We start from the raw sequence: 22,818 nt of genomic DNA, 5'->3' as shown, positions 1-22,818 counted from the left end.
ATCACTTCATTTCCAAACTCATTGGACCAATTTATCATCATGTGTTTTCATTCCTACACCTGTTCTCTTTTGAATAACCTTCTCTACTTAGAGGCCTTCAAAAAAAAAAAAAAAAAAACATCAACAAATTAATTTCATCCTTCTAACTACTTGCCCATAACGTTACCGTTACTGTCGTGTGTGGGATTCATATAAAATCAAGGATTTATTCCTAAATCCTGGTTATAGTTTTTTTTTAATGATTTTATAGGCCTTTGTATAAATGGAGCTTCCTCTATCTTATATAAAAATAAATTTAAAAGAGTCTTATAAAATTAATGAATGATTATAGGCTCATCCATAGGCTCATCCTGATGAGAGATTGAAAATAAACAAGTAGTGGCTTTTACCATATGAGTTACTCACACATTCCTCGTTCATACCATATGGGTCCTTGAAAAAAAATTATACGGATCGTACATAAGAAAAAAAATAAAATATTTCAGCGTAAAAAAATACTACCATACAGTTATCTATGGTGAATTAGGTCGAAAAAGTTTTTCAAGTGATAAGGTACGTTATGTATGCACTTGGATTATCACTCAGGTAACTTCAGAATTTCACTTGCGGAAACAGCAGTCACATGGTAATCCATATGATATTTTATGTATGAAGAAATATTTATTCATAAACACTTCCTTGTTCATGATTCACTTAGAATGTTGGTTCATTTCGTCGTAGTAACTATTTTACAAACAACAACAACAACAAAAAAAAAAAAAAAACTAACAAATGCTATAAAATACAATATTATAGCACAATATACACTATATACAATATACAATATATACAATATACACAATATACACAAAATGTTATACAACAATATATCCCCAGTTACTCGATCTTTGGCACCGACAAGTATTATATTTTCTTTCAGCTACTCGTTTTTTTTTTTATTTGGCATCTCAGTAAAATTGACCTTGGATTTCACATGATTTCAGATTACAGTACTAGCTTAGTGTTTTGGATCACTAGATGGCAGCAGTTGTTTGTCGCCCGCTTGCTCTGGTGCCTCTGAAATCAGCAATAGACACGAGCTCAGCTTTTCGGTGAAGGCCATGTAAGAAGGAAGATCAGCTAGGACTAAAACAGCTCCCTCTGATTCCTTTGGGAATGGCAATGAGTTAGAGGCTTTATTTCATTTTTTTAACGATTACAAGTGTAATCGTTAAAAAAATGAAATAAAGCCTCTAACTCATTGTCAGCTGTATAAATTCGAACGGATTAGACTCGTTTTAAACTAAATATTACATGTTGCGTTTTTAATGGCTAACAGGAACATACAAAAGATTTAAAAACTTCAAACAGCCGGTATTTCACAAACAAACATCTTTCAATCTTCCGTATGTTCATTCTCTTGTTAAAGGTGGCGTTAGTTAATGAATGATAGCAAAACATGCAATATTTAGTTTCACAATCAATGAGCTTAATCCGTTCTAGTTATGTGCTCAGTTTTACTTATTTCAAACGTTATATGTATTTTATATTATTTTATTTATTTATTTACTTATTTATGATATTCTGGGTGTTGGGCATAGGAATGTTTAAATTTTCCACTATCCTAAAATAGTATATTTTGAAAATATAATTTCCAATTTCTAAAGAAGAAAAAAAGAACCTGTTGATATGCTTTACCCTGTTCACCTCTCTGGGTTCCCTTACCTATAGAAACATACCAATGTTGGTATAAGTCAGAGAACCGAAAGGGCAAAGAGCAGGATGCTATCTTGTCCTGCCTCTCAAAACCATTAATACCGTTTTCCTCCAAATTCTCCACTATGAGAGGATAAAATTTATCCCTTATCATAAGTAATACTCCACCATCTCATCCCTTGGCGAAATATGCTATATCCTCCTATATTGACCAATAGATGTTCGTATTTATGGATTTGAGGGAAAATGGAGGAATGGCATTAGTCAGATCAGTGAAATAGAGCCAATAAAGATATCTGCAGAAGAGGTGAAGAATGGAAACACTATGTTTATGAAGCAGTGGCAGGACTTTTTAAGAATAGTGTCATCAATCAAATCATCCTCTTCTTGACAGTAAAAGCATTTTTAGAGAGGGGATCGGTGCACCACTCCATATATGAGAACAATATTTATAGATTGAGTTTTTTTTACAATGTTAGGAGTTGCACCGATGAAAACGATGTCTTCAGCGGAAAGTAGAAGTTTTTGAATGCAGAGGAGACTATGAATAGGATGCGCCTATACTAGGAGAAGCGGAAGTCATACCAGGATCTGATCAAGAGTGAAGGTCTGGTTATTATTAGTGGTAACGAGGAGTGATGTGAAGTCTTTCTTGGCAAGTCAAGATTGTGTTTAGTCGCAATGAAGTTGACAAGGTTGTTCTCACTCACTAAAAATCCAAAAACACAGTGTTTAAAGTATACTAATTATGGAAGATTTTCCAGCTCTTGGGATATATGCTTATTGCAAGGTTTGTCGAATGGAAAGGAATGGAGTGTGTGCTGATATAAGTAAAACATTAGATCGGATTTGAGATGATAGACAGAAAATCATTTTCGAACAGGAAAAGAGCATAAGCACACAACTCTTTGTAGGACTGGTAGAAAAATTTGAAGAAAGGATGCCATCTACCATGACACTCAGTGAACGACTAGAGAGGAAATTAGCAATCCAGCAAAATGAGGAGAGGGGGGATGTAAGCTATGTGATGGTAATTTGGTAAGCACGCCTTTGTGCCAGAACCAATCGAAAGCTTGGACATATATAGAGCAACCACATGGGTTTCACCCGAACCTTTCCATGAATAGGTGATGTTAACAAGGAGATCTGCTGCGGGTCGAGTTCTGTATTTCATACCAGTTGTCACTGATAGACTGGTAAGCTTCAAAATGGCGAAAGAATTGATAACTTTATTTTCAATAGAACTGAGATGAGGTCCACAGAAAATAATTGGATGACCGGCTTTTATCTCCTTTCCTTAGGTTAATATACAGGATGGATTGTTTCCATGCTGAGGGATATATGCCAGATAAATATAAAAGACTGTAAAGACGATACGGATGGGTATTAGCTCAGAAAGTTTTAAACAGAATTGGGGGGGGGGCGAGACATCAGGACCTGAATACTTGTTGGTATTTGATATTAGGATTTTTTCTGATGCTTTCTGACAAAAGACAAGAGGAGACATGTAGTGAGCAGTTTCTGGAACCATAAAAGGTATTTCGCGTTGATCGTCAATGCAGGGATTGCAAGAGAATGATACTAGAAGGTCGACCTTGTCTTTGGGTGATATTATAATGGTACGATTTAGATGCCACAGTGATAAACCTGAAACAACAGAAGTTGCACCCGATGTCCTTGGCAAAGGATCAGAAGGTTTAGCTGCTATTTGAGTAAAAGGTAATTTTTTGCACTTTGGCCCTTTCGAGTTGAATTTGAATTGATTGTTGGTCTTTATTCAGCTGATGCTGCGTATTACTTTGTAGATTGAGTGGGACGCTGGAGTTTTGGTTTCCAGCGAGTTGGAATATGCGGAATTCGTTTCTTTAATTGCTTGGATAGTGGTCTACGCTTTTGAAGTATGAATGCTTCCATTTCAATAAGAATTATTTCAGTTATTCGGTTGGAACAGGTGTCTAGATCCGGATATCAAAAACATTAGTCAGCCCAAGGAAAGGAGGAGTGGATGGAAGTTTCTTTCTTTTTCTGCTCACAGAAATGGTCTATGACGTAATTCTGCTGTTTCATCTCAAACAAACATGAATGTGATATTCTTTTCAGTGTCTCTGTGTTTCTGTGTTTGTTGATCATAGCTGCACTACTGAAAACCATGTTTTCGGACCAAACATGTATCTTAGTAAACAATTGCTAATGTTTACATAACTCTGGCCCATTGCTCTGTTGTATAACCTGATTCTGTCAGAATCGGATTATACAGCAATCATCTTAAAATGCAATGTCAATATATGTTGCTGTAGGGAGAGTTCAGATGTGTGTGCCCCCCCCCCCCCACACACACATCTGTTGACGACATCCAGTTTGGGACAGTTGAAGATTTGCGTAATAAATTGGCTATTGGATGTACTTGTTAAGAAATCTAGTTATCTTAAAATATGGATAATATTTAGAGCACGCATGTGCAAACAATAGTCAGGAAGCTATAGTTGCGCATGCGTTGCTGGATCAATCTACGGCCTCGCAAAATAAACCAGAAAATAATTAAGAGTAGCTCCTAAAAGAATGTCATTTTATATTGTCGTAATGTTTTCTTTTAAATAATACCTTAAATAATTAAAAATACAGAAGAAAAGTGTATTCGTATATATTAATAGGGATGTAATATTTTTGATATCTATAGTCATAAAAGGACTATTTTAGTGAAATCTAAAATAGTCCTTTTAAATCATTGGCAATATGATTTGCATATTCGAGCACAAATTTATTGTCCACAATCAACAATACCTGAAAGTATACGTACCAAGCGAGTAAGTCCTAATGTTCTTTCCGATATAAAAATAACCGGCTCGTAAATAAAATAGATTTGAAACCAAAACGTAGCTCCAAAGCTGAAAAAAGGTTGCACATCAGTGACTAAGTTGTCTTATCATGTCTTCTACATACTTGACATCATCAGTTTTGTTTTGTTTTATTTTGTTTTAAGTTTTAAGAAAACCAGACCTTCCCCTGCCTATTTGTGTTATGACTAATAACCGAATTTAATCATACATTAAAACATTAATGAATGCTAAGTTTGAAACATTATCCTTGATAAGAATAATGTTTCAAAACAAATAATAATAATAAACATTCCGTTTAACGTAATAACTGTATCAATTGTGTGCAAATTAAACTCACAACTGAAGGCATCTGTATGAAATTTTCAGTTTACTGCTAAAAGTAAATATGGGACACTCAACGTTTATTAAATAACACGTTTCTCAAAAATTACAACACTGCCATTCTTATTCTGATGATATTATTATTGCTTTTAATCACGTGACAGTGATTTATGCACGTATAGCGATGTCTGCGCATGCTCGGAAAGTTTCTTGAGGTCCACATCCATTCCTCCCTGTTCCATCTTCACATACACCCCATCGGTTAGCTAAAAACAATAAAGAAATAGAATAAATTATTTATTTATATCACCACTTTTAGAATAACTTTTTAAAAAAAGAAGAAAAATTAATACAATTTCTCATAATTAATTTAGGTGCATTATTAACTTATTTCTGCCTATTTGCTACAAAAATAATATCTTTGATTATTACATATAGCACTAATAATAATAATAATAATAACAAGAAATAGCATAAATAATGGCAGTTTTAAAATATGCCAATAGAATTTTGCCTCGATTTTCGATTGTTAATTTCACAACTAGCAGTATTTACTGTAAAGTTACTGAGTCAGTTGCCCTCTATCGGCATTATATATATTGTACAAACTCTTTAAAGGGTTTATGAAATTAATGATTATCTGTGTACATTAGCTCCGTATGTTGCTCGTAAAAATATTCATCAGTTAAAACCTGCATTTTCAATTTGAAAACATTAAACAATGTTTCTTTCGTATTCTTTTTGATAATCATCCTATTATTGCTTTGTAATCATATCAATTACGGTCTACTTAAACAAATATATGAATTAAATAAAAATAAATAAATAAATAAATTCTTTAACGCCCCTTTTATTCACTAGGAGAAATTCTTTCAGCCATAACTGACGTTTAGAAATTGGCAGTCAGTTGGTCTTTACCCAAAACACTGATAGCTGAGATGATGGCTATCGATGATTTCAAAGCCATCAAAGTGGGATTTCGGCAAACACCTGCTGCCATCTCCTAATCCTAAACTCTAATTCGCATTAATGCCTGATTAGTGTAAGTTCTAGTTGATTTTCCTGAACTGCAGATTTTAAAAAATAAATAAATAAAAATGCTCTAAAAAATTTATCTGGTCTATGATTAGAATCGAACGAAAAAGGTTCTTTCTTCTGGTCCGATAATGATTCTAGTCTAGTATTGTGGAACGAGAATTGTTAAGAGGTTACATGCTCGCTCTGTAAATATAAACTGTTTATTCATTTTTTTTCTAAGGAGTAATGCCACTTTTCAAAAAAATTTCTTTTACTATTACTAACGTCAGCTGCGTATAAGGATTACTGTTCTCTAACCAAACAAGTTTACCTGTTTTGTAGTGCCACTGCAAAACACATCGTTCGCAAGTGAGTCCTGGAGGTAGTTTCACAGGAATCTTGAACACAGCGCCTCCCATACGAGTAATAATGAACTTATCGCCACTGCCATCAGCCAACTGCAGAGGATATTTGTCCAAACATTCTTGTTCTGTCTTTTCACCTTCAACTACAGGACACAACTTGAATTCAAAGTATCCCATATGATTGGCGTTGAGATCAATTGTTATTGTGATGGTATCTCCAGGTTTGTAGGTCTCCACAATGATTTTGTTGCCATATAGACCTCCATCTTCGTTAGGACGAGGTTCTGGTAAGTCCCAGGCATCGCCACAAATTCCACATTTGCCATCATTTTGCATCCATTGTTTCTATTTGGAGAAAAAATGTAAGTTATTTTCATGAAAAATATGAAATATGAATTACAATGCGTGATAAAGTCTACCTGTTTGGGGTTTTAGATCAAGAGTACAATTATCTTGAAAATAAAACAATAATGGCAATAATGTGTAAACTAATAGATCCTCATTTTTATTCTTTAAATCTTACCATAATTTTTTTTCTGTTTGAATGACAGGAAGGAAAGATTTACTTAATATGAAAGAAAGTTAACAGCCATTGATAAATTCGTCATGGATTAATCACAGACTGCAACCTCTTTCTTTTCAGGACAGTACATTGTAATAAACTTAAAATTTTGCTTACTCCCCAACCTCCACAGAATCCTTCGTTGTCATTGTAGTTTGCGGGGGTCTTGAACCCATATCGCCACATACTTGAGCGACTTGGAGGGTCTATGAGTCTTCCATGACCCCATACCGAACTCACGGTGAATAACAGGACTGCCAAGCTAAGCATTGTGAACACTTACAATAATGAGAATGTAAGCATATCACAAGCTCATTGCTAGTTTTTATAAGACATTGACAATGAATAATTTGTGATATCTTCAATACAGTGCATCACCTGATTGATAGAAGGATATTTAAGAAACGATTAAGTTAATCAAAATAGCTTTTCTCTCAGCAGATAAAGTAATCGTTGTTTTTCAAGAATTCAATAAGTGGAAACATCTGCTGATTCTGATGAGTATTTTAGGAACTTAGACAAATGGTTTTAGTTATATAACGCTTTTGTAATCAATCAGATAGGAGTTCTATCTGCCTATATCCTTAGAATGTTTGATGTTTGATAAAATTTCAGTACTATTTGAAAGAAAGTTCGATTCAGTTTTTATTTGGCATTCATACCTGACATACAAAAAAAAAAACTTTAATTCAATTCTGTTCGTTATTTGCATTACTTCTCTATATATCTTCTTTTTTATTTTATCAATAATTTGAAGAACGAACTAATAATGTCTAGATGTAATGAAATTCTCATTCGAATTAACATATCTGAAAAGGGGGAAAAATATTTTTAACGAACATTTCTTCATTCCATCTAGAATCGTATTTTCTACTTCCCACTTATATTTTAATAAGCTGAATAAAGTTTCAACTATGCCTGTTATATTAGAATTCAAATGGAAAATAATAATTTAGTTTATTTCGCTGAAAGTGTTTACAAAGTTTACTCAAGAAATGATAACGTAATATTGAAGCCATTTAGAGTATGAATTAACCCGAAGTACAGAGCGAAAAAATTAGCAAATGATTACAAGTTCATTGCAAAACACGCGAAAATTTGTTGCTGTTGTTATTATGATCCATCGAGTCGTTTCCGACTCCTGGCGACTCCACGAACATACACTCTCCATTTCGATCTGTCCCTGACCATGTCTTTCAGAACCTCCAAGCGCACTCCAGTTGCTTCTTTAACTCCATCCGCCCATCTAATTCTTGATCTTCCTCTTCTCCTGCTTCCATCAACTTTAGCAAGCATCATTATCTTCTCCAGACTGTCATTTGCTCGAATAATATGTCCGAAGTATGACAATTTTTGCTTGATGATCATAGCTTCAAGTCAGCAATCTGGCTTTATTCTGTCTATCACTGATTTATTGTTACTTTGTAAAAGTTAAAATCACTTTGTAGTTAATTTGCAAAACAGCATCTGATTCTTATCCAGCTAGCCAGACTAAATTTAATTCATTTAGTTAACTTAATTTAGCTTTTAATACTCCAAAACTCTATACTATTTCAAGAAAATTGATTTCGGAATAACTGTTATGTCCCGCCATCGATTGAGCAGAATATAAATATTATTATATACGATCGTTCCTTTTGTGTATGAGAATGTGTCACAAAAGTGCATTGAAAATAAGTGGATTTAATCGCAGCTTCTTTGAACAAATCGAATCAAACAATATTGTGAAATTTTATTTAAATTAAAGTTAAATAAATAAACCAATTTTTAAATTATTCCCTCCCCCCCACACACAGAGAGAGAGAGAGAGAGAGAGAGAGAAGAGGTCGCAAGGACTATGGAAAATTACCGTGTGTAGGCTAAATTATTTGAACTTTATTTTTTATCTATGAGTTCATTTTTAATTATAATGTATGTTAAATAATAACTTTGATTCAGAAAACTGGTTCAAATACTGTCTATGTCGCAAAACCTTAATAAAGATCAAATGAAGATAAGTTATCCTCTCCCATTGCGATGGAAGGTTTTTTCCCTCCAAAAACTTCGACTTGACAACAAAGCGCATAAATAGACAGTCACGGCAGACTGTGGTGGTAGGATTAACTGTTCTATCATTTATTCATTGGGTTTATAAGAAACCAAGTTGGCTGTAAAGGGACCATTGGATCCAACGCAGGAATTTAGATAAGATGGAACATTATTAATAAAAAATTAAATAAAAAAACGGAAGTAAAGTATATAGAAACATGCATAGTACATTGGAATCATAACTGTATATATATATATATATATATATATATATATAGTTTTTTTTTTCAGTTTAAGGTGAGTTAGCCGATCTCATACGGAGGTAGCAGAGTTTTTCTCCGGAAACTCGGGTTTTGCATCCCGCGTACAGAGAAATCGGTCTTCAGAACACCCTCAATTTACAGACAAAAAAATACTGTTGTTAGTGATGATGCGCGCAATAGATGGTGTTGATGGTAGTAGTAGTAGGAGAATTAAGTAGTAGTGGAGAGGGTGAGATGTATTTAGCGATGCAGAGTAGAGTGCCCTCCATCAATGACTCCTTGGACTCGCTGGAGGTGTCACGTAATAATAATAATAATAATAATAATAATAATAATAATAATAATAATAATAATAATAATAATAATAATAATATATAAGCCATATGTATTAATAAAACGATAAATATTTAAAAAAAAACAAATAAAAGTTCCTCATAATACAATTCAATAAATGTACCAATGAAGAAAATTTAGTTCATTTTACATCAGTTTACTCCAATGTTACAAGTGCTTTACCCATTTTGATAACTAGTCTAATACCTATACCTTTTAGAGAGAGAGAGAGAGAGAGCTTTGCATTATGATTTCTCATCGCTAAGTGTTGCAAAACTCTCATTGTGTTTTGTTTAAAAATTGATAAATTAAAACCTTCAGTGATCTTTGAAATGTTGCAAGTAGTTATGATCAGTAAAAGCAATTGTCACTGTTCCCAAAGAAACAGGCGAGTTTTGTCGAAACATCAAGATGTTTCGACAGAACTTTACAGACTGTTCTTTAGTGGAGCGACTGCTCTCCACCAAAGACCATCTACATTCCCAAGACCTATCAGGTGTCTACCAGGTCCCTTGCAGTTGGAAACTGTCCTACTACGGTCAAACAGTCAATATCAGAAATTTTGAACACAAGGACTGCATCGGTTCCACCATTACAGTCACTGAGGAATTTATGAGGAACTTATGAAAGCATGGACAATCACCACAGCGTAAACTGTGGTGATTGTCCATGCTTTGGACAATCACCACAGTTTACGCTGGAAGAAGGCCACGCTATTACACCGCAGCAAATACAAATATGAGCCGTCCTCGAATCTGCCTCAACACTTATAAACTTTCCAAATCTCAACATTGAGTGCATGAGACTGCCCCAAATTTGGGAAGCGCTCATCCTCAGATCGTCAACCCAATGGCCAAGACCACCCAGTCTAGCCCAATAGGAAGCGCCATTTAGAACTCTTGACCTGACTTCGGTTGCCTTTCTTCAGCCTCATTTGCCCAGTGTTAGTGCCTCTGTGCACATATCATTGTTTTTGTGATCCCTGATGATGGTCATGTAGCGTTGTCGAAACATAGGAAAATATTAATTAAAGTTTTTATCATTAATATTTTAGTATGCGTTGTTATTTCCTGAAAAACAATAGTTATGAGTAACCAACGCATAAGTCTCTCTACCAGAATAATAGTGTTGTCAACAGTGGCAGAAGCGCTCGACCCACTCGTGCATTAATACGAAAAAGGAAAAAACGAACTTAAGAAGCAATATCGATCTATGATTAAGTTTACTTTTGGAAACAGCTCAAATGCAATCAAAACCAGCTTTTATTTAAAATCATAAAACAGTACGAAGTTCAAGATGGTCAAATGATATCATTAAACCTCTTTCTAAATTTAGGAGGGTTCATTGTATTTTAAAATACCAGAGAATCATGTAGTGCATTGAAGATATTAAAACTACCAAGTGGATAAAGAAAAAGAAAGAAAAGAATACAAGCGGAAGGAGAATGGCGCGTGAAAATAAAATAAAGAAAATAAAAAGCAGTCCATATTTTCACCACTGGAAAACATGGCGCTGTTGTTGACTCTCTAATATAAATAAAAGTTTCTGATTCATGGCCTTCGCAATGATGCTAGTATTATAAAATGAAATAAATAAATAAATAAATAACAACGTTCGCATGTCGTTGTAAGAAAAATAAACTGTGGATATTAAGGCAGTGCACTGCCTTAATATCCACAACAGTGAAAGTGTTGGGGTACCATCCGTGTAAAATTCATCTTAACACTTTAACTTAAAATACACTGTAAACAATTGTACTGTAAACACCTTTAATTGTTTGTATTTTGGACAAAAAAAAAAATCTCACAGGAGATCAGGAAGTTCCTTTGCAATCTTCAGTGGTAACAGCACAGTATGATTTCATAGGGTTACCATTACGTTTTTTTTTTTTTTTTTTTTTGAGATAAATCATCTCTATGGTCCTTCTATTCTATTTTAGCTTTTAGTATTCTCCTTTTCTAATATTTGTAGAAATTTCATATAAATATTTTCATTTATAAAATCGCGCTACAGAAAGATATACAGTTATTGTTGTTAACAGTTATATATTGTTAATTTTTTTAAAAGTTTATTTTAAATGTTATATACTATATGAATAGCTTACTGGCAGAACATTTTTGTGAATATCACAGCTAATGTTTTGAATCCAGGTCAAACCTGGTTTAACCAACCAGATCAAAAGACTTGGTTGGTTAAACCAAGTCTTTTGATCTGGTAATAGATCTCTCATGGTAAATATTTTGTAATATATTCCCTGGAATCCATTTACTTGTAATTGTTTTTAAATATTTTTTTCTTTTGATATTATTTTCAATTATTTTCATATTGTGTTCATATTTTAAACTGTTTCATTTACATTCCAATTTCAAAAATAAATAAATAAATAATAAATAATGTATTCCTTAATAAAACAAAATCTATGTTATTTTACTGTTTTGCAACCAGATGTTTATATTCTGGTTTGTGAGCATAATTTAGTTTTCTACCGGATTTAATTAAATAATAATAATCATAATAATAATAATAAACGACTACCAAGTGTTTCCTATGCTCAAAACAGTATCCAATAATTAATGAAAACGTAGTTTAATTTTTGAAGAATAGTATAAATGAAGAACGATCGCCATGTAAATATGAGGATACTCATTCTAATAATACGTAGTAACTAAACTAATTCGGAAAAACATTACGAATATATTCACAATACTCTTACGTTTGAAGAAAGATCAAGTAAATGGATGTCACGCAGTTGTAGATAAGTTGACAAAAATGTTTTGTCAACTTGTAGATAAGTCTAACAATGGCTATCATTATGAGAATCCCATTCCTAGCTCAATAAAATACCTATTTCAGAGAAGTTTTTGAGCTAATGCTGTGATTACTTATGCAGTTATAGGTACGCATCAATAAGCCACTTAAATATAGTCACTGTACAGGAATAGATGCAGGCCATATAAAATATTACAGGAGGTCGAAGAGGCTATTTTACGGCAGGAACGACCATATTCAGACATCGAATTACAGTATTATTCAAGTACTCATAAATGAAGAAACTCTGTACCATATAAAACACTCATTGCTTTGTCCTATCTACTACAGGAACCTTTTTTGTCTTGTTTATCTCTGCAGACTCACGTCATATGCAAATACAGTATCTTATATGAATGAACTTTTTGAGAGAAACTGTGCCACAAATACAGGCGTCTGTATTTGTGGCACAGTAGCTCAATCATTCGGTCTCCAGTTAGTTCTGTCTCTTAGATATAGAAGAATTTTTCCCTCGGAAACTCGAGTTATTAATCCAGCAAAACAGGAAACCGGCCAGAAGAACATGCGCGATTGACAGTCATATTACTCTAGTGTCATAGCCTTACTTGCTTCGGCGTAATTCTAAATCACAAACCAAAAAACAGCTGGTCAACTCCTACAATTTTGTCTATAGAAATCTAAAGGAAAAAAAAAGGTTTTTAAAGTACTTTTTCCACTTTGTGTCTTGAATCAGATCATCCAAAATAATCACCTGTTGATCTTCTCTCTCTCTCCCACTCACCCACCCACTCACACACACACACTTTAATGATATCACTAGTACTGTATATGTCAAACTTTCAAAAGTACTCAGGCTAATCTAAGTCGGAAATGTCTTTTTTATTTGAAATCTGATTGGGAACACTTCATAATACACAAATGAAGAATTAATATATAACACATATAACAATACTTTTCTTATATGTGACTTCCACCTAATAAATGCCTATAGGACATTAGCACCATAAGTAGACAAAGAGATTTTTAAACTATCTTTGAATTATTTTTACATAGTTCGTAAACCCTGTTCTACAGACAAACATGGAATTATTTGAAGTCACATCACTCCTCGAATAAGCAAGGCGATGGTCTGTCTCACACCAGATAATGAAATTCATCTAGCGCCTAAAGAGAATCGCAAGCATCCATTTCCATGGGGAAATTCTTCCATCTGAGAGCGAGTACGCTAACTGCTTGACTGACCAGATCCACTTCGAAGTAATATTCTGAGACTGAAAGTACCTTTGTGTTCTAAATCATTTAAACTCTTCCAGCAAAGTGCCCCCCCCCCCCATTGCATTTGTATAATTCATGAACGGCATTCAAATAAAAAAATTTTCTAGGTATGATTATTCAGAAGTACAGTATTTGTGCCATCTTCGTAAAGGGGCTAGTTAGATAGCTAAATCGAGTTGGCTATTTGTATTTTTACAACACTGGAAAACTATTTTTTGGATATCGGGAGCAATAAATATCTGTAATTATTCTTATTTTGGAGTATTCAGCAAATCTGCGTAACATATAAATCTTTAGATGTTTATATTACATATCATTTGAAAACGCAAAATAAATTACAGTGACGACAACACCTTTTTAGATGTTATTTGTTTTGCCATTCTTGTTTAGGAAAACAATATTAAAATTGCAGAAACACACACAAAAATACGCAAAACAATAAGTGGAAAAATTAGACTGGAAGCCTAAAGTCCTATGAGGGGGATTCTTCTATGAGTCTGTTGGCTAGCCTTAGTTGTTAGGCGGGAGACCTAAGAATTAAAGTTTCCCAAATTTTTAGAGGAATAATTAATTTGTTGATCTTTTTGGCGTTGCAATCATTGCACAAGGAGATCTGGCGAATAAAGGACAGTTCAGCTGTAAGGGAAGCCTGGGTAGAACAGAGATTGGAAGCAAGCAGCTCTATTCACAAGGATTTTGTTGAGAGTATCGATGATGGGAAAGTTTGTGTATGTATGGGTGGATGGGTTTTCTGTAAACTGAGGAAGAAAGAGTGCCATTGGGAAGACGTGTGATTAGCATATCTAGAAAAGGCAGGTTATTGTTATTTTATTTTTCTATAGTGAACTGGATTCTGGGGTGGCTGTTGACATGAAGGAGGAAGGAGTCTATGTCTGGGCCATGTGGTCAAACAGAGAACGCATCATCAATATATCTTAGCCGTAAAGAAGGGTTGAGAATAACAGTATCAAAGGCATGTTTTTCAAAATCCTCCATATAATAATTGTCTATAGGGGAAAGAGAGGGTAGAGCCAATTTCCTCCCACTCCTTACTTCTCTCTCAGCATACTGACTGTATCAATGCCATCATTATATCTTATATTCAGCAAACCTCAGAAAAATAGCCAGAACTCTAAAAATGTACAATCTCTGTACCGCGTTCAAATCTCATCAGAAGTTAACTGCCCTCACCCGTTAGGTGAAAAGGTGAGGAGCGCTCTCTCTCTCTCTCTCTCTCAGATGTTTTTAGAGTGTTCCTTGTTCTTGTAACTTATCATATTATAGTCAAACTGGGAGATTTCTTAACAACAGCCTAGAAGTACATCAGAAATGCATCTACTGCCATAAGTATGGTTTAATCAAATCTAGCTGGATATGCCTTGTATACTTTGCACAGAATCATATAGGGAATACCAAGCGGTGAACCACAGGAAATAAACTAAAGTTTCCCAAAAATGGAAACTTTAGTTCTTAAGCCTTCTTCCCAACAGCAAAGGCTAATCTGTAGGCTGGCACCGATACAGGACGCTCCCCCATAGGAGTTCAGTCTTTCAGTCTAATTTTTCCACTTATTACTTTGTGCATTTTTGTGTGTGTTTTTGCAATTTTAATATTGTTTTCCTACAACGTCTCAATGATTGTGACTAAATATAGAATCAATTATAGTTGTGTTCAATTTTTATATGTGCTGTATTCATTCCATTAAACTTTATAATGAGTTTAAAGCATGACGTAAGTTTAAATAGTAGATCATCATCATCATCATCATTCAAATGATACAGCTAATTCACGTTGTAGTTAAGCACTCCTACTTGTATCACTACATTCTGTAAAACAGAGATGGAACAAACAATTCCAGAAACTAGCCTTTATTGACTTATGACACCCCGACCCCTATGGAAAAGAAAGAAGTAATTTCCAACGTAATTTTATTGTAAACGTGTAGTTTGTCATTGTGGCTAGTAACTAAATTGGACTATACATGTTTCCACAGAATATGATGGGCCACATTTACATTAGATTTTTGCGAACTGCTAGACCTCTTAACCAACATTCCTTCAGTGATCTCGTTTACATATATATTAATAGCATGAATGGGTAGTTATCCCGCCTTCTCTCTAGCATTTCATTCGGAACATACGACATTATGTTTAATTTGAAGGAAAAGTTTCCTCACCGATGTATCCTCTATAACTGTCCAGCTAGAGTATTGTGGTCATAAGTTTCGATCTGCCAGCATCTGTTAGGGTTACATGAAGAAACATGGAATATGAACATAAGGTGGACACAAAACGGGTGAACTAAGTTGCGAATATTAGCTACAGGATGTTAGTAACCTCGGACCACAGTTCCTTATAAGGTTATACTGTCTGTGGCTAAATCAGTCATGATATGCATCTAACTTGAAATGGCCAATTTTAAGTCATATTAAATTGAACTGCACAGTGTAATCTTGTATTCCCAGTTGATGATTTATTTATTTATTTTTTAAATTTGCATTGTCTGTTTAATCAGTTCAGATTACCCTTCAAATATGCATAGTTCACAACTTATACATTTCATATTCGAGAATTAACCGATTCATGTTTGATTTCGAACTGGTAATCAGCAAATCTTTTAAAAATGTGTCTTTGTATATAGAGCATTTTGCTAATTAATAGCAAGGAGGGTGGGGATCCTCGGTGGATTGCAGTTTTCGAGAATCATTTTTGTTCAGAAAGAGAATCGTTTGATATATTCATAGTGGTATGTTTAGTGTATTTTGATATTTATCTACTCATCAGATTTTTGTTTTCCACTCACGAAAGGTTTACTTGTAAATCTATAGTGCATTCGTACCCTAAGTGGATTAAGGATTTTTATATTGTTTTTTTTTATTGATTTTGTATATTTTTTGTATTTTTCATTCATTTTATATATGGTCGGGAATCCCTGCTCTAGCGACCAAAGATGGAACATTTTCAAAGCCCTCCTTCAATCAGCCGGGAGGTGATCTCACACCGTGTTATGATTCATCTCCTCCCCTTAAAATAAATCACTAATATCCATTCCCACGGGGGGATTCGATTCCACCACCACCTGTTGGTTGAAGAACAGATACGCTAACCACTCGGTTAGCGGAAATGTAGGAAATTTTAAACCATAATATAATTGACGTTATGAATCTATTATGTTGACTGACAATATTATCTGCCTGCTTTATATGACTCTTTACAAACTCTGGGGATTAAAATATAAACCGAATTCAGTTTCTAAAATTATTTCTATCTTAATTTTATTTGTATTCTTTGATTGAATGAATATTGTTGTTTCAAAACGTAGTGATGACGTCAACATTAATTCAGCTTTCTTCAAACAATCTCTTTATAAGATGAAATACATCCCAATACTTATATAAAGTAAGTGGATATTGAATCCACAACATTATTTCAAATCCGAATATAGAAACTATAACAGTTTCAGCGGATCCAAGTGCAAGCAACCTTTCAGGACAGGGGCAACTCGTGGCAAAGGTGGAATAAGTTCTGATCACTTTCCTTAGTATTCTCCATAATGCAAAGCATATCGCCTTGCGGACATATATGATACTATGCATGATGGGAAGGAATCACTACCCAGACCGGTTTCGACCTTTGTTGAGGTCTCATCAGTGGGAGCCAGGCCCAGATGTAAAATACCCAGGTTGAAGTGATGCAGACGTCATTTTTTTCCATATACGAGTTGCCAAAAGGTGTCACATTTTAAAAGGTACCAAGAATTACTGAAATGAAGAGCCAAAAGGCTTCACTTCGGCGATGCAAAATTATACAAATTAAGTGGATATTAAATCCAACATTATTTCAAAGCCGAATAGAGAAATTATAACAGTTTATTCAGCATCCCAATACTTTTAAAATCATCTGTAGCCATGAGCTCCGCTATCAGTGACAACTAAAGATGGATACTAGTTGTCCACTGATTTCCAAAAGTAGTTTAGGATGAAAAGAAGTTTCAACGCCCTCTTTAGAGAATACAGAAGTGTTAACGGTCCGTCATTTATTCATTTAAAATCTGCAATTAGTTTAGAAGGGGTAGGTATGTTGCTAAACATGTTTGAGGAATGTTCAAACTATAAAGTCACCAATATGAAAAGGGAGATCAGCGATTTCAGAAGTTCCTCAAAAAATTCTGAAAATTACCAAAATAAGGAGAGTTTTTCTGTTTTACTACGCTTACTTTCTAGATGTGTGAAATTTTTATGCTTAATGCAAATAAATGCAACAGACATTCTCTGATGTCATAAATAAGTTTTCATCGATTTCTGATTTATCAATATTACAAAATTTATTTTTAATTGTATATTATACAAATAATATATTTCAGAAGTTAAAACTTTCTTTTATTCTATTTTGATGTCAGCACATCCTCTGAAATATTCCTGAGGTCCACAGCCCATTTTTCCTTTGCCATTTTCGCACATTCCCCATTGGTTGGCTGAAATAATAATACGAAGATTAATAATAATAATAATAATAATACATGCAGATTGATTTCTTTTAAAATAAAAGTCGCACAAGTTGAGTGGTTATATAGAGTTTATATGGAAATAATAATTGTAATGCGAACTCACCAGCACGATAATGCCACTGAAGAACACATCGTTCGCATTTTAGTCCTTCTGGAAGTTTCAGCTCAACTGGGAATTTTCCGCTTCCACTACGAGTAATTACGTATTTGGTTCCGGATCCATCTGCCAACTCCAATGGATACTTGTCCAGACAATCCTGATCGACTTTGACACCTTCGGTTACTGGACAGAGTTTAAATTCGAAGTGACCCATGTGATTGGTAGTCAATCTCACGACTGCAGTAAATGTCTCACCAGAGGTATATGTCTTAGCGATGACTCCTAGACCGTATTTGCCACCATCTTCATGGGGTCGAGGTTCAGGTAGATGCCAAGCATCTCCACAAATGCCACACTTTCCTCCATTTTTTTGCCATTGGATCTGTTAAAGAAAAGAAGAGTATTTGAGATTTATAACAACAATCTTTAAGCTAATTGAATTTTTCATTGTTCATATAAATGTCGTCAAATTTAATCCACTGTAAGAAATTTGCTCGAAGCACAGTTTGTGCTTCAAAGGAAACCTGATTTTCATCTAATATACACCAATACCTACTTTTCCAAAGTTTAATTAAGTCAAATAACAACATGGTAAAACAGACAATCCGTACACCTGTTCTTAATCTCATCAAATGGGGGGGGGGGAGGGTATGCTGTTTCTAACGTGACACCGAGCATTTTCCTTCGCATTCTTCTCTGAGTACATTTCAATTTATGAACGGTATCAATAGTTAAATTATAATACATGCAGATTGCTTACTTTTAAAATAAAAGTTGAATTCTATTTGATGATAAATTATTTTGATTTGTTTATATTCAACCCAGTTTTGCAGGACATTTGTAATTTTACAGGATGTTTGTAAATTTTATTACCAGATCTGCATTTTCGCCCAAGGTATAGGTTTCTATACTGTTATTGCAATTGCAAATTACAAGTATATTGTAATTGCAGATAAGACACACTGTTCTAAAGTTTTACTCTTCAAACTATTGAGAATATCACCTTTGAAGATATCTCTGATTCTCTCTCTCTCTCTCAAAAAAAAGAAAAAAAAAGAAATGATCTGACAGAATTGCTTCTTCTTTTATTTCTTCCATCTGTCCATCTTTGATTTTTATGGTTTGTCCCAAATAAACATATGCATCGACTCTCTTCACTTCTTCATATTCCAGTTGAATTCTGTTTGGTGTTGAATTGTTCTGATTTGTTTATATTCATTCCAGTTTTGCAGGACATTTGAGTTAATTTTGTAAATTTTATTTCCAGATCTGCATCTTCTCCCAATAGAACTATATCATCAGCAAGTGAAGAATGAGTTAAAAACTTTCTGTTGATTGTAATTCCTCCGTTCTTCCAATCTGGTTTATGAAAATATTTCTCTAAGGCAGATGTCAAGAGTTTTGGAGATATTGCATTTTCCTATCTTATTTCGTATTTATCGGAAAATTTCCATTCTTATGCAGGTTGATGACAGAGACGGCATGTTTATAAATGCACATAAAGGTTTCTATGTACGTTTCTTCTATTCCCCGTTTTAAGAATGATTCTAAGATAGCTAGGTTTTAATGCAGTCGAATGCTTTTTAAAAGGCTGCGAAGCCAAATTTGGAGTATTATTACATTATTAATTATTATACTAAACCTTGCCTGCTGCTCTGATTACAAATAGTCGAGTTGCATTGTTCTGTTATCTATCACTTTTGTAAACGTTTTGCATACTCCAGATAATAACCCAATAGGCTTGGAATTTTTTGGATTTCTTTTTACCTTTTTTTAAAATAAATAAATAAATTCGCTAACACCTTTTATTCCCAAAATGAGTAGTTGGGGCTGTTTAGCTCTAACGTGTGGAATCTGAGCGCAGCTAAACATCACCGTTAGCTCATCATAAATAGCTAGCCCAAGACGAACATTCATTTTAATTTGCATCGGCGAAGCGAGTATCGCAAACAACTTCCACCATCTCGAGTTATCTAACCTACAACGATATATTATTGTCTGAAAAAAAAGTGTTTGTTCTATGGTTGATTTTCTTGAGTTGCGAGCTTTAAAATCCCAGTTTTCGGGAGAAAAGACAAAAACACTACTTGCCCGTACCAGAAATCTACTTACTCGGAAACCAGTCGAAGAAAGCACTCGAAAAAGTTCCTCTGATCGGTGACTGGAATTGAAAACTTAAAGCTGTTTGCCTTTCAGTAGTATAGAACAATAGATGCAAACACCATTTCCACAAGAATACCCGTTCCTTCTTCACCTTCCCCCCCCCCTAAATTTATTCATTTATCGTTCAACTTTTGGGATTTTTGTCTGTTTTTAACAATGTGTGAAGTTCTTACTACGGCAATGCATTTCCATGGAGAAGGATCTTACAACGAGTCGATAACATTCTCTCAATCCAGGTATGTAAGGGCCTTGTTTGAAGACCATACATACTCTACTATTATTAGTATCTATTAATAATAGATACTAATAATAATATCTATTAGTAATAATAATAGTAGATATTGTTAATATTAATAATATTAATAATACAGTTCTAATGTTTCAAAGGCAGTTATGTATGAAACTGCCAATGAAAATTAAACGGAAATCAAAAGTGTTTTCATTCCGTAAATCGAAGAATATCACATCCAGCGATAATTCTCAGTTCTCAGAGATGCATTTTAATGAGATAACCTTAGAGAGCATTTACGATATTTTCTTTCGTGTGCAAGTTATCAATATTGGCAGAGCAGGATTTGTACTTTAATAACCTTCCTCAGGTTCTGTCATATGGAATAGATTTGTCACCGATTTGTCTGTCATATGAAATAGAGGGAAATCCAGTTTCCATGAGGAATTTATAATCGAAAATTACACCATAACAACTTATTCTTGAATATGAACAGTATAATACACATCCAAATTCGGAAGAAACCTCTTGTTGATTAAGTGCTTGCTTGTAGGCCATATCTACAGCATTGAAATTTCTAGTTATGGAATGACATATGGTATTCCAAACCTTTCAATCTTTTCTGTGATAGCAGGAAGCAAAGTATATCACTTTAGCTGTTTCCTTGAAGTATCGCTCAGGTTTTTTGTAAGAAAAGAAAAAGGCATCAGGAATGCTGTTTTCATTATTATTTTTATAATTATTATTACTCATTATTTTCTTTTTATCTTCATATAGTTATCTTTTTTGTCGACTATAACTTTTGTCCCTCATGACCATCCTCTTCATAGTCCTCCCCTCACCTCAGAAAAGAGCCTACAAACCACACATCTAGAATAGAATAGCAGACAGTCTGTCTTTGTGCGGCAACTAATAACGACATTTGAATCAAGGTTGATCCATTTTATTCAATTTAAAACATGTATCTAACGATTGATCCAACAACAGTCCCTATAGTCGCGATAGTTTATCTTTAAACCTCATGCAATGTAATTTTTCTGTGTTTCAAGTTATGACAGGCTATAATTATTAATAGTGATCAATACTTTGAATTGATTCTTATCTTTCACTGCCTTGTAATGTTTACAAGAGGTATTTTTGCTATTAATTTCCAACACGCAGTTTGTTACTCTCAAACATACATATCCTGTAATCTATGATTCTATTGCAAAACCTTTCAACAATATAAAGAAATTAATTTTCTTTTACTGTACGCCCACAGATGCGAGACCCTTCGACACTTCTGCGCATGCCAGAAGAAGGAGAATCCATTCCTATAATAGGTTGATCAATGCGTTTCGTGGGATGAGTTTATTATTATACGTCGGAAAATTAACTTTTCTTTTATGAAAATTCTAGTTTTAAAGTGGTAACTGTTTTGGTTGTACAACAGCTGGAAAATTTAGGTATAAAGCATGCGAATTCGCGTGTTGGCGACCAATTCGTACGTCCTTTTTTTCTTTCTCCCCTTCAGCATGAATTGACTATTCTTGGCACATTGCCAACTCCGGTTCTATGAACTGTGGGCGTACAATAATTCGTCTTGCTTCGGTCTCTGTGATTCTGTGTTAGCTTGCTTTTTATATACCTTACTATCCTTTTAATAAATTTATCTAATTTATTCTGTTGTTTAAAGTATCAGTACAATTTTAAGGACAGCTATATATGGAATAAGCAGAAAAGTAAGTAGGTACTCGCTATTTTACTAGAATTATCAAGAGTAGTGGAAAGTACGAAAAATAAAAACTCATTATAGGAAACTATCCTTGCAAATGTACTCTTGTGTAACAACCTTCAGTGGTAAATCTCAATAATATTTGTTTCACTGAATTATCCACATATGTTGATCCATAAATTATGTAAATATCATAAAATATCGTAACGTGAGAAACTGGGTTACTTACTCCAAAACCTCCACAGTACAGTTCGTTGTCATTGTAATTAACAGGAGTGTTGAAACCGAAGCGCCACATAGTGGAACGTCCAGGTGGGTCGATCAAACTTCCATGACCCATCACCATTCCAATGGCTAAACCTAGAATGAAAAGTTGCAGCATTTTTCTATTGCGGTGTAAGGCTCCTCAGGAATACCTAAGAAGAATAACGTGTTCGAACTCTTTATAATAGACGACACATGCACGTGATTCTTCAAGGTTGCACTGGAGATTAAAGTGTTTTCAATGTCTAAGAAACGAATAAGATGTATAGATATGGTATCTATCCATCTGTGTATTTCCCTCAGGAATTAAGTTTCCAGTTAGAGTCTGTTAATCTCATCATAGCTTCTTTAACGGCTGAATGAGACTTCGTTTACAA

The 22,818-nt window shown here is 34.1% G+C and overlaps 2 protein-coding genes across 2 annotated transcripts; both read right to left on the bottom strand.

Moving 5' to 3' along the window:
• Positions 1 to 4,882: 4,882 nt before the first annotated feature.
• Positions 4,883 to 7,090, bottom strand: LOC150101464 (uncharacterized). Its single transcript, XM_090400754.1, has 3 exons — positions 6,915 to 7,090; positions 6,202 to 6,580; positions 4,883 to 5,119 (listed from the first exon to the last, which is right to left on the bottom strand). The coding sequence occupies exons 1-3, from the start codon at positions 7,065 to 7,067 to the stop codon at positions 5,022 to 5,024; spliced, it is 630 nt and encodes a 209-aa protein (XP_090256880.1). The 5' UTR covers positions 7,068 to 7,090; the 3' UTR covers positions 4,883 to 5,021.
• A 10,679-nt stretch (positions 7,091 to 17,769) lies between these two features.
• Positions 17,770 to 22,574, bottom strand: LOC150101463 (uncharacterized). Its single transcript, XM_090400855.1, has 3 exons — positions 22,407 to 22,574; positions 18,075 to 18,453; positions 17,770 to 17,938 (listed from the first exon to the last, which is right to left on the bottom strand). Exons 1-3 carry the CDS (start codon positions 22,557 to 22,559, stop codon positions 17,844 to 17,846), a joined length of 627 nt encoding a protein of 208 aa, XP_090256981.1. The 5' UTR covers positions 22,560 to 22,574; the 3' UTR covers positions 17,770 to 17,843.
• Positions 22,575 to 22,818: the final 244 nt, after the last annotated feature.

Source organism: Typopeltis vanoorti, chromosome 11 (genome assembly GCF_054136105.1).
Source record: "Typopeltis vanoorti isolate ZY-2024b chromosome 11, IOZ_Tvanoo_1.0, whole genome shotgun sequence".
In the NCBI taxonomy this organism is placed as follows: Eukaryota; Metazoa; Arthropoda; class Arachnida; order Uropygi; family Thelyphonidae; genus Typopeltis; species Typopeltis vanoorti.
Note: the sequence above shows the minus strand (reverse complement) of the source record. Positions and strands in the feature narration are given on the sequence as shown.